The sequence below is a fragment of the Peromyscus leucopus genome, chromosome 4, assembly GCF_004664715.2.
Source record: "Peromyscus leucopus breed LL Stock chromosome 4, UCI_PerLeu_2.1, whole genome shotgun sequence".
In the NCBI taxonomy this organism is placed as follows: domain Eukaryota; kingdom Metazoa; phylum Chordata; class Mammalia; order Rodentia; family Cricetidae; genus Peromyscus; species Peromyscus leucopus.
Window position 1 is genome coordinate 14,957,552 of NC_051066.1, and position 11,660 is coordinate 14,969,211.

Sequence of the window (11,660 nt, forward strand, 5' to 3'; positions counted from 1 at the left end):
TGTTTCTCTGTGTGACCGCTCTGACTGTTCTGGAACCTGCTTTGTAGACTAGGCTGGCCTTCAGCTCACAGAGATCCACCTGCCTGGGACTAAAGGTGTCTGCCACCACACCTGGAAGGTGCAGCCTTCTTCTGGAGAGTCAATGTGGCCTCTGTGCCTGGCAACCCTGCTCTGAGTGACCTGGTTTAGGGCCCAGCTGCTGGAAGATCTCAGGGCCTCTCAGAAGGCCTTGATCTCTGCTCCAATATCTAGGTGTGCAGTCTTTCACTCCTTTCAAAATGAGAGTAGGAATCCCTAGGAGGACCAAGCAGAGTCCTAGAGTGATTCTGAACATCAGACTTTACAGCCATATGGCAGCTTAGTTATCCCCTAGGAGGCTAGGGAAAGTCCAGCCAGGCACTGGGCATTACTGTCTCCTTCAGGACATGAAACACCAGACGATAGCTGAGCAGGACAGCTCTCTGAGGCATAATAAAAGCCTCCCTGGCCAGGCGGTGGTGGCGCACGCCTTTAATCCCAGCACTCGGGAGGCAGAGCCAGGAGGATCTCTGTGAGTTCGAGGCCAGCCTGGGCTACCAAGTGAGTTCCAGGAAAGGCGCAAAGCTACACAGAGAAACCCTGTCTCGAAAAACCAAAAAAAAAAAAAAAAAAAAAAAAAAAAAAGCCCCCTGGCCTTGATGTGGTCAGGCAGGTGCCGGTGGTTGCAGGGCCCTCAGTCTATGCCTAGCTTTTCCCAGCTGTGAATGAATGGCATGTTCCCTGCCTGAGTCTGGCTGTTTGTCACCAGGTGGGGGAGGGGCAGGCAGTATATCTCTGAAGCTGAAGAAGGGGGATGGGGTTGTATCAGTTCAGTTTTCTGTGGTAACACTATAGGCAAGATGAGTCATAAAGAAAGTGTGTTTATTTTGGCTCCAGGACCTGGTCCAAAGTCCAGGGTGCATTTGATGATAGCATCTTTCTGGGAGAAAGGCCCTGAGGCAAAGGGTACCTCATAGTGATTTTGTGTGTGTGTGTGTGTGTGTGTGTGTGTGTGTGTGTGTGTGTGTGTTCTCTTTTCAAAGCCATGGGACTGAGGGTGCCAGACCCATAACCTCATTTGGTCCTAACCACCCATCTTGGAGGTACACCACAGCTGGTTGAATTTTCAGCCTTCCACCCCCTCTGATTGGGAGCCTGGGGGCGGCTTCCGGGATGGCTTCACATGACACCACAGCCACATCACTGTGGGACCACAGGAACACTGCTAGGTTTCCAGCTGAGTAGCGCTCACAAGGCATAGATGCAGGCCTTCAGTTGGGGAAAGTGCTGCTGAATTCCTTCATTTATTATTTGGATTTTCTGTTTGTTTTGTTTTGGAGACAGGATTTCTCCATGTAGCCCTGGCTGTCCTGGAACTCTCTCTGTAGATCAGGCTGGTCTCAAATTCACAGAGATCTACCTGCCTCTGTCTCCCGAGTGCTGGGATTAAAAGTGTATGCCACCATTGCCTGGCTTATTTGGTTTGTTGAGACAGGGTCTCCATGTAGCCCTGGCTGTCCGGGAACTTGCTGTAAGGAGTCAGTCCTTAATTACGTCATCAGCCTTCGACGGTGTCCCAGCCTAAAAAGCGGGTGGGCCCTCTGTGCGCCCCTCTCTTTCCTTTCAGCTCCTTCCTTCTGTCTGCCCCCTCTCTTTCTCTCTCTCCCTCCTTTCCCAATAAAGCTTTAAAAAGGTGACCATGGCTGTGATTCTTCCAATCAGCACTCTCCTCCTCCAAGAGGAGCAGCAGCGTCACAGTGTAACCAATGACTCGCCCTAACTCACCTTTACCCCACCCACTCATTCTCAAACTGCCTTGAAAAGCACAGATGGGTCTGGAAGCGGCTGAGATCCATGCAAATAAGTTTACAGTAGTCAGGATGGCTCTTAAGCCAAAAATCAGCTTATAGCCTCAGACAAGTCTTCCAAAAGGATCAGTTTATAGTCTGCCTCCTGGCAGATCTTCCAAAAGCTGTCCTTAAGCCCTCAATCATCAGGGAAAAAAAAAAAATTCAGGACACGGAGTAAAATCCGTTTCTTGTTCTCCAGACCTCCCCGTCTAAAACTTAAGCATCTGGAGAGCAAGACTCCTGACCCCATGGGCAAAAGGGTCATCTGTGGCATTTAAGGTGTGCCAGGGAAGAGATAAAAGCCCGAAAACGAAATTGCCAAGTGCTGGCATTCCATGACTCCCAAAAGCTGTTGGGTCCCTGTTTTAAGTGAGGAAAAGGCCAAGGCGAATGCCTGCCAGGCCATCAACAGCCTTGTTAAAAGTGCCGCCTAGAAAGACAACCAGTCAGCTGACTGCCCCCAGGCACCAAGATGCATGGGTACATCAAGCTAAGACTCCAGCAGACCTAGGCTTGGCTAGAGACATGGCAGGGAACCCAGAACGCAGCAGGGAAGCGATCTGTTTCTTTCCTTCTGGACACCAGAGCCACTGACTCAGTCCTGGGAGTTTTAGGATGCCACCTCTCCTTTATTGTCGGGTACAGAGGACAGCCTTACCACCTCACCTGATTTAATTGCACTTTCAGAGTTACTTAATGAAAAAAAAAGATTTCCACCTAAAATAAGAGCTCATTGCTTCACTCCAGATCCACTGCCTGTGTTTTTCACGTGCATACAGACAGGGCCCTGATCTTTGCCTTGTTCCTAATTCCAAAAAATAAATTCTCAGCCGGGCGGTGGTGGCGCACGCCTTTAATCCCAGCACTCGAGAGGCAGAGCCAGGTGGATCTCTGTGAGTTCGAGGCCAGCCTGGACTACCAAGTGAGTCCCAGGAGAGGCGCAAAGCTACACAGAGAAACCCTGTCTCGAAAAACCAAAAAAAAAAAAAAAAAAAAATTCTCATGCACCACAAGCTTTTCTCTTCCCAGTTCCCTGTTCTAACTCACTGTTCAGCTAATGGTACAGGACCACCACAGAACCGGAGTCCAGAGATCATCAAATAAGAAGCTGTAACAGCTAAAAGGTATTTACATCCCCCAGATCCAAAAGCGTCTGGGCGCTACAAAAAGACTTTAATGTAAACATCTATTACTATGAGATGCTTTTAACAATTGATCACCTGTCTCCTGGATGCCGAACTAGTAAAGGAAACAGGTGCTTTAAAATAACCTGTCTCTGATAAAGCTTAACATGTTTCAAAATCCATAGGGACAGGCCGGATTTACCTCAGATAAATGTCAACATAAAATAATGATTCTTTTATCTCTCTAAGTTTTTTTCTGTGTCACCAGCATCTTGTCAAACAGAAAGTTCCCAGCCACAGCCAAGAGGGATACATGTCTCCAGAGCAAACGGATGACAGACAGCATCCACAACTCCTGTCTACCTCGGAAGACTCTCCTTCTCCATCCTCCCAGAGCCAACCGGCGTCCAAGAGTCAGCTGGAAGCAGTTTTTGAGAGGAACGACGCCCCTAGTCCCATCTACCTGCTTTTTTTATAGTAAGGGAAAGTCTGGGATGTAAGGATTCTGTCCTTAATTACGTCATCAGCCTAAAAAGCGGGTGGGCTCTCTGTGCGCCCCTCTCCTTTCCGCTCCTTCCTTCTGTCTGCCCCCCCTCTCCTTCTCTTTCTCTCCCCCTCTCCCCCAATAAAGCTCTAAAAAGGTAACCATGGCTGTGATTCTTCCAATCAGCACTCTCCTCCGCCGGCATGGCCGCCGCCAGCCACAAGGAGCAGCACCACAGCGTAACCAACACTCGCTATGTAGACCAGGCTGGCCTCATACTCGGACCCACTCACTTCTGCTTCCCAAGTGCTGAGATAAAGGTGTACTCCACTGTAATAACAGTACTCAGGAGGCAGAGGCAGGCAGATCTCAGGTTAGCCAGGGCTACACAGAGAAACCCTGTCTCAAAAAACAAACAAAAAACCAAAACCAAAAAAGAGGTGTGGAGGGCAAGGGCATGGTGGGTGAAGGGGATCTGGGTGGGGGCTAGTGAGGCTGGACTTTACACTTGGTTTGGACAAGGGAGTAGGCAGTTGGACTTGAGGGTCTTCTGTCTAGGAAGGCCTTATTCCTGCAAGATTAACTATGGGACATGAGTTCCTTGAATGTAACTTCTCTTTAGCAGATCTTTTCCTTACCCCAGAATGGGGACTGGACCCCAGAGTTTGACAGATGAACCTCCTGCAAAAGTGACTGGCCAACATTAGGCCCATTACGCCCTGTCTCTTTCCTTCAGAGCCTGGTCAGTTGCCTCAGGGCCCACTGTCCTTCCGGTCAGAAAAGTCTTACAGACCAGAGAATGGAGGTTCCTAAGAGCCCCTCCCCCTCCCCCTCCGGGGCCTGGTCAACCAGCCTCCTGCAAAGATATTTCCCACGGTCCGAGATGTGCAGATGGGTGGTGGACCATGGGAGAGGCTGAATTGTCTAGAGAGGTCTGGAAACACACTTGTCCACCCTGGCCACTCTTTGAACTTTGTGAGAGTTCTGGAAAGTTCAGGAATTCCAGACTGGCCAAGGAAGCAACCAGCTCCCTCTCAGAATGGGAGGAGCCTGGGGCCATCCAGGCAGGCCCCTTCCTGCGGAGACGGACACACGGAGGTGGGCAGGGCTACAGGCAAGCAGGTTGCCGCGAAAAGCCCGGAGCTCCTGTCTTCCAATTCTTGGCCCAAGGACGTTTCTAAATGTGCACCTCCCTCTGCACAAAGGACTCTAGCCACCAGTGGCCTTCTATCCCTAGCTCTAGAACTCGTCTCTCCTGTCCTGCCTTATGAGAGGTCTAGCCTATGGCAAAGGGGTGGTGGTGAGGTGGCGGAGTAGGAGAAGGAAAAGAAGCAGAGAGGAAATGAAGACAGGGTTAGGAGGCATCCTGCTGAGCAAATGGTCTGCTTTCTACTTGTTTACACTCAGCTGAGAGCATCCCTAGGGTCTCTAGGGTCCCTTAGTTTTGCTGGGTCCAGGGAAGGACTCTCCTGGCAGAGGCAGGGTCAGCAGAGGGCAGACTGAACTTTCAAGAGCCTAGGGGACCTACAGGAAGAGCTGCTGGAGGGGCCCCTCCCTCCCTCTGTTCCCCGGCAGAGCCACACCGACGAAGAGTGGGTGAGCTGTGGACTGGGGGTTCTAGGCCGGTCAGCCAGGCCTCCCCCACCCGCTCATCCATCCAGCCCAAGCTCCGCCTGCCAGCACCCCTGACTCACTTCCTTCGCTTCTCAGCGGAAACCTCCCCAGAGCTTCCTCCGCTGCGGTCCCCGGGGACCTGCAGGAGTCACTGCCCCTTTCCAGCCCGAGCAGGGCCAGGCGGACCCTGACCCACCCACCTCACCTTTTGTGGGGAAGACTAGCATTTCCTGCTTCCTGGCCTTGGAAGGGAGTGGCTGAGCTGGGGAGCCTGAGCAGCTGCAGGTAGGGGGGGGATGAGATGGAGAGGTTCAGGCCAGCCTCCTCAGAGTCAGGGCTTAACCTTTGCCCGGCTCTTCCTTTTGTTCATTTTTCTGCTCTGTTGTGTTCACTGGGAGGATGTTGAGGGACCCCCGATTTGGTCATGAGCGGGGACTAGGGATGGGAGTGGGGTTGAAAGGGGGGCTAGGTTGTGACTGGGAGAAGTGCCAGGGTCCATTCTCAAAAACGTGAAAGTTTGGTCTGCACATTCCTTTCCACCAACTGCCCCTGAGTATGGGGACAGTCTCAGCTCTTAGGGGTACTGAGTCGTCTGGTCCAAGGGGCCAGGGTCCTTGGGACCTGTAAGGCCTTTGACATAGTGCTGGGGGGTGGTGCAGGGTCCAGTTTAACTGCTCTGCACCCCTAATCGGTGACTGTGTGACTCCGAATCCTCTACTTCTTCCTCCCAGAGGGAAGTCAGCAGCCTGATAAATTATACAACACCCCCACCCCACCCCCGCACTTCCTCAAGGCCGGGGCCTTTTCTGAGAGGACTCGAGATTTGCATGCATTGGGGCCCTCCTGCTGAGCAGCGGCTTCCTGGTCATTGGGGCGAGGCGAGGCGGAGCCAATTTCTGGCCGTAAAGTACCTTAAGGGACCCCCAGAGGTTAAGATCAGGGCCTCAGGAGATCCTCCCGTTTTCCTATTGCAGGGAGGGGACCTGCATGCCCAGTACAGCTCCTACGCCATGGATCGCGGCCAACCTAGCCTAGAGCCCCAGGCCAAGGGGCCATGCGTGATCGCGCCGGTGCGCGCTGTGCTCCGTCTGCGCCGCCGCGTCTGCGTCCTGCGCAAGAGGCGCCTCTTGCAGCCAGTCACCGAACCGGACGCTGGGACAGGGGCACTGCGGCCCAGCGGCAGCCCCGGGACTCTGCGTGCGGACCTAGACCAACCTAAATTCTTCACGTTCGACAGCCTGACCGAGTTGTCTTCCAGGACACCCCGCAAGAGGCGTAGGCGTAGTCGGGTAGTGCTCTACCCTGAAACCTCACGGAAGTACCGACCACGCACTGAGCGCAAGAGCCGTGCACAGCGTTGCCTGCTGCTGCTCGTAGCCATTGTGGGGTTCCAGGTTCTTAACGCCATTGAGAATCTGGACGATAATGCACAACGTTATGACCTCGATGGGCTGGAGAAGGCGCTGCGGCGTTCTGTGTTTGGCCAGCCAGCTGCTGTGGGCCGCATCATGGCCCTGCTGCGAGACTACCTGGCTACACACGTGCACAGTCATCCTTTGCTCCTGGCTCTGCATGGGCCCAGTGGTGTAGGCAAGAGTCACGTGGGGCGCCTGCTGGCACGCCACTTCCACTCAGTGCTGGAGGATGGCGCGTTGGTGCTGCAGTACCACGCACGACATCACTGTCCAGAGCTGCGCCCCGTTCAGGACTGCCGGAAGGAGCTGGCACAGCGCGTGGCAGATGTGGTGGCGCAGGCTGAGGCCGAGGAGAAGACCCCTCTCTTGGTCCTGGATGAGGCCGAACTCTTGCCGTCTGCTCTTCTGGATGAGCTGCACGGCTTCCTGCAGCCACAGCGCTCGCACCATTTCCACAACGCCATCTATGTGCTCCTAAGTGGCGCTGGCGGTGTAGAGATCACGCACTTCGTGCTGCAGAACGCATCACGTGTGTTGCCCCCACACCTCCACAGTGCAGGCAGCACTCAGGCCGAGGAGGAGTTACACACCAGCCTGCGGGAGCTCCTGGCCCGAGAACACCCTCTGTGGCACACTGCAGCCATCGTGCCCTTCCTGCTGCTAGGCAAGCCAGATGTGGTCAACTGCTTCCGAGAGGAGATGGCGGGGGAAGGCTTTTTTCCCGAGCAGGCGCTGGCAGAGCATCTGGCAGAGCAACTCAACTACTACCATGTCGCTGGACATGAGTTTGCCATCACTGGCTGCAAGCAGGTCGTAGCTAAAGTCAACCTCTTGCAGCACAAGCCTGCCCATGCTGGACACTAGGCAGTGGCCCCAGGCGTTTGCGCTGTTGAAAACAGGAAGAATATCAGGTGATTTGTGGCCCCCAAGCTGGTTTCACTCCAGGAGCTAGGGAGGCTGAGCGCTGAGCTCCCCACTTCCTCTTCCACCCCTGAGCCTTGAGATTCCCTAGGGTCACCAGGAAAGCGGCCACTTTCCTATCTGTAGCCTGGTCCTCTCTCCCCCGCCTCCCCCCCCCCCAGCTCCCACTCTGTCCATCATGTCCCAGAACGTGTGATAGGGCCTCCCCTCACCCTAGGAAGTGGACGCATTCACTCATGGTACAGATTATCCCAGAGGGTGAGTAACTGCCGTGGGAACCTGGTCCTGTTGGAACATGTGGTAGTCCCCATGCTTCTCACAAGCACTCAGTTACCCCTCGAATGCCTCCTTAGCTTAGAGGCCACAAGGTGGGGAAGGCTTCTCCAGGCCCTCCTGAGAAGGCACTAGGGTGGATAGATGTCTGCAAGCCAGTGAGCAGATCCAGTGGAATCCCTCAAACGTCGTGGGGCATGGACTTGGTTGAATGTGGACCTAAGTGGAGACCCAGACTCTTGAGACTGGCTACCTGTTTCCTCCAAAGACAGATATGGACGGTGACCTTGGAACCAGCTACAAGGTTCAGGGTCCTGCTCACCAGAAGAGCTTAGAAAGGAGGAACCCGACCCACCCTGGGGAGACCTGCTGGGAAACCAAGCTCAGGTTTCCCTAGAAAGGTCACTAGAGCCTGTCTTACTGCTGAGGGACACACTCCCTCCACCTGGCCCTTTCCTGCCACCAGCTCTGAGTGCCAGCGCTGGAGTCCACAGCACACCATGGCAGCAGTGACGTGAACAGGGCCTTGACGCTTCTGTTTGCAGGAAGCACCAGGCGTGTACGAGGCCCAGTGGAGTCGGGTGGCGAACAGCTCAGGCACTTGCTGGACCCACAGGGTGACCACAGGAGTCGCGGCTTCTGCCTGCCTCTGCTGGGCTGGATGTGGCAACCCCTTTTCCTGGACAGTGTCACTGCCTGGTTACCACAGTTACAGCCTTTGGTGTCCCAGGTTCAGCCCTCTCAACTCCATCTGCACATGCTCCAGAGCAAGGTGCTGTGGAATTTTCTTGGTAGGAGGCTCCTTGGTGTCCCGGCAACTTCTGTGCTGCCCCCTGGTGGCTGCACCCAGCCCTTGCCTGTGAGTGACCGTCATTATGAGTTAGAAAGGGGCACATCCAAAAGTGGGGCTTGAGGGAACAGCAAGGGATGATCCTAGAAGAGATTAGAGAGGAGGACCCCCCCAGGGGGTGATGTGCCCTCCCCACCCTGGGGGGACCTGCTGGGAAACCACCCATGCTCAGGTTTCCCTAGATCACAAGCCGGCACCCTGAGCAACCGGCACATTTCTCGTCTCCCGTTCAACTTGCTCCAGCTGTGGTCTGAGGAGCTGTGTGATGCAGGGACCAGGAGGACTCTGGGGACGGACACCCCCACCTGTGGAGCCCTGCGCACGGGTCTTATGCCTGGGAGGTGACCAGCAGCACATCCTTCCTCGGGCCCCAGGACTCCTTCCTGCTCTGAGGTCTTCCTGAGGTTGGAAGGTTGGGCCAGGGTTGCAGCAGGATGCAGAGGGTAGAATAGCCAGACCTGGGAATCCAAGAGCTTCACCATCCACCTTAGTTCACCTGCTTAGCCACAGGGAGGGTCGGGGCTCTTGCTCTGCCTTCAGGAGTTTGTGTTGATGCTTCAAGGGGTACGTGTGTATGACCTGCTGAGTGGGCGTGCTGGCCAGTCCTTGCAGAATGGTGCTGGGGTCCTCAGCACTCCCCAAGAAGGCCTCCGGGATTGTGACTTGAAAACCACCTGGAGGTGTCTCCTGCCCAGTGTTGCTTCTGCTCACTCACTTAACATCTGCAGAGCATTGATTTAGTGAGGATCCAAACCCACGCAGAGTTTTCTTTTTATTTATTTATAAAACGGTACATTTATAAGATAATTGCATCGAGGCCAAGTTCTGGTCTTAAGAGGCCTGTACACCCGACACTGAGCAGGTTGTATCATGCTTGTGAATAAACTACAGCTCAAATCTAACAGTCCATTGGCTTCTTCTGGTTTGGTTTGCTTCACCTATGAATCGAGAAAGGCGTACTGAAACCTGTCAATGGTAAATTCACCACCTTCTCTCTCTACAGCCTCTATTTAATAATTCCTGGGTTTGGAGATGGGCGAGGTAGTGCATACCCTTAGTCCCAGCACTCAGGAGACAGATGCAGGCAGATCTCTAAGTTCAAAGCCAGCCTGATCTACAGATTCAGTTCCTAGGACAGCCAGGGCTAGACAGAGAAACCCCGTCTTAAAACTCCCCAACACCGCCCTCCCTCCATCAAATGATAATTCATGTTTTCAGACAGGGTTTCACACTTGTCGCCCAGGCTCACCTTGAACTTGTGGGCCTCCTAAAATGCTGGAATTACACTTGTGTACCACCATGCCGGTCAAATGATTTTCTTATGTTTCAATATTTGAGAACTTCTGGAGAGAGAAGTGTAATAGGAAGCCGAGCCTCATAGCTCAGCCAGCAGAGCTGTGCAGGAAGTCCATAAATAACTAGTTTTTTAATGTTTTTATTATTTTGAGACAGACTTGCTATGAGAACCTAGCTGACCCAGAACTCACATTCCTTCATGTTTTCTCTTTTTGTTTTGGAGACAGGATCTTGCTATATAGCCCAGGCTTGCCTTTGAACCCTTTGTAGCCCAGGCTCACCTCAAGCTCTCAATTTGTACTGACCCCCCTATGATTCAGAAGCAGGAAGCAGAGAGAGTTAGCTCCAAGTGGCCTCAGTCTTTTGAAACCTCAAAGCCCTGGTGACACACCTTCAACAAGGTCACATCCAATCCTTTCCCAACAGTTCCACCAACTGGGGACCGGTAATCACACGTATGAGTCTATGGGGACCGTTTCCACTCAAGCCGCTGTGTGTGGCCTTTACCACAGCAGACCTGGAGACAGAAGTTGGCAGAGGAAATAGTGTTATTCAACTCTAGGTTTGGGAAAGTGGAGTAAGCATATCCATCATGAAGGAAAAAAAATTCCCCTTTTCCAAAATGGATAGGTCTCAGAATGTTGGTGGGTGTGATGGATGTACAATTCCAGCACTGGGCAAAAGTCTTTGTCTTCAAAACATGTTCTCTGACCTTGACCCACAAACCTGGAGGGTAGAAACAAGCCTCATCGGATTTAGGTGTCGTCCTTTGTCCTTGGTAACACATTAACCTTAGAAGTGTGAACAATGACAGCGGAAGGAGACATATCACAACCAGCCTCCTGAGAATCTGAAATAACACACGTAAGGTTTTGATATCAGGCTGCGTTTGGCTCTAAGTCATGCCGTAATTACCAAACTGGCTTCTAGGCTGTACCTTGCCTTGAGTTCTTTCATTTTACAAATCAGAATTTGGCTCCGTTTTGAGAAATCAGAGACAGGATGACTCCGCACTTCCCTGTGCATGTGGAGACGCCACCACCTGCCCAGCAGTACCCATGGGGCACATACTGGTAAATAAGCCTCCAAGTAAGGAAGTGCCATATGAACACATGCATCTGTTAAAACCTCATCAGAAACACGAGGCTCCCACGTTAGTGAACACAGCCAGATTAAGGAAAGGCCACCACCTTCCGCTGGATCACAGAAAGAGGAGGACACTTGCACCACACCACAAGAGCCCAACTTGACCCATCATTTGAACACCCAGTGGGTAAAGGAACTCCAGTCTGTCTTTGAGCTTCGGTTCAGCGCGGTCCCCACTGCTGACTCAAATCGCCATCTGTCTATCATCCATTCAACCTAGTCCTGTACCTTGCCTCTGAAGGTCTGACCAACCCTGGGGCTGGGCTCAAGAGTATCACCCTGGGCCTGGATTTGTGGTGGTGTCCCCACCAGCTGCCCTCTGACTTAGAGATTTTTTTTTGTTACCAGCTTTGTGCCTCTGCGTCTAATAAGACATCCTTGAATACCTTGAATTCTGATGCAGCCTCTTTTATCCTTCTTGTGGCCTCTCTATGACCTTTATTTGTACACAGATATAATTACCATGTGATGTATAATGTGTGATCTGAGATTAATATTGGTTATTAAGACTGGAACAGGCCGGGCGGTGGTGGCGCACGCCTTTAATCCCAGCACTCGGGAGGCAGAGCCAGGCGGATCTCTGTGAGTTCGAGGCCAGCCTGGGCTACCAAGTGAGTTCCAGGAAAAGGCGCAAAGCTACACAGAGAAACCCTGTCTCGAAAAACCAAA

The 11,660-nt window shown here is 52.9% G+C and overlaps 1 protein-coding gene across 1 annotated transcript; it reads left to right on the top strand.

The window, feature by feature from the left end:
* Positions 1–4,997: 4,997 nt before the first annotated feature.
* Tor4a (torsin family 4 member A) lies at positions 4,998–9,456 on the top strand. Its single transcript, XM_028868713.2, has 2 exons — positions 4,998–5,375; positions 6,065–9,456. Exon 2 carries the CDS (start codon positions 6,101–6,103, stop codon positions 7,367–7,369), a length of 1,269 nt encoding a protein of 422 aa, XP_028724546.1. The 5' UTR covers positions 4,998–5,375; positions 6,065–6,100; the 3' UTR covers positions 7,370–9,456.
* Positions 9,457–11,660: the final 2,204 nt, after the last annotated feature.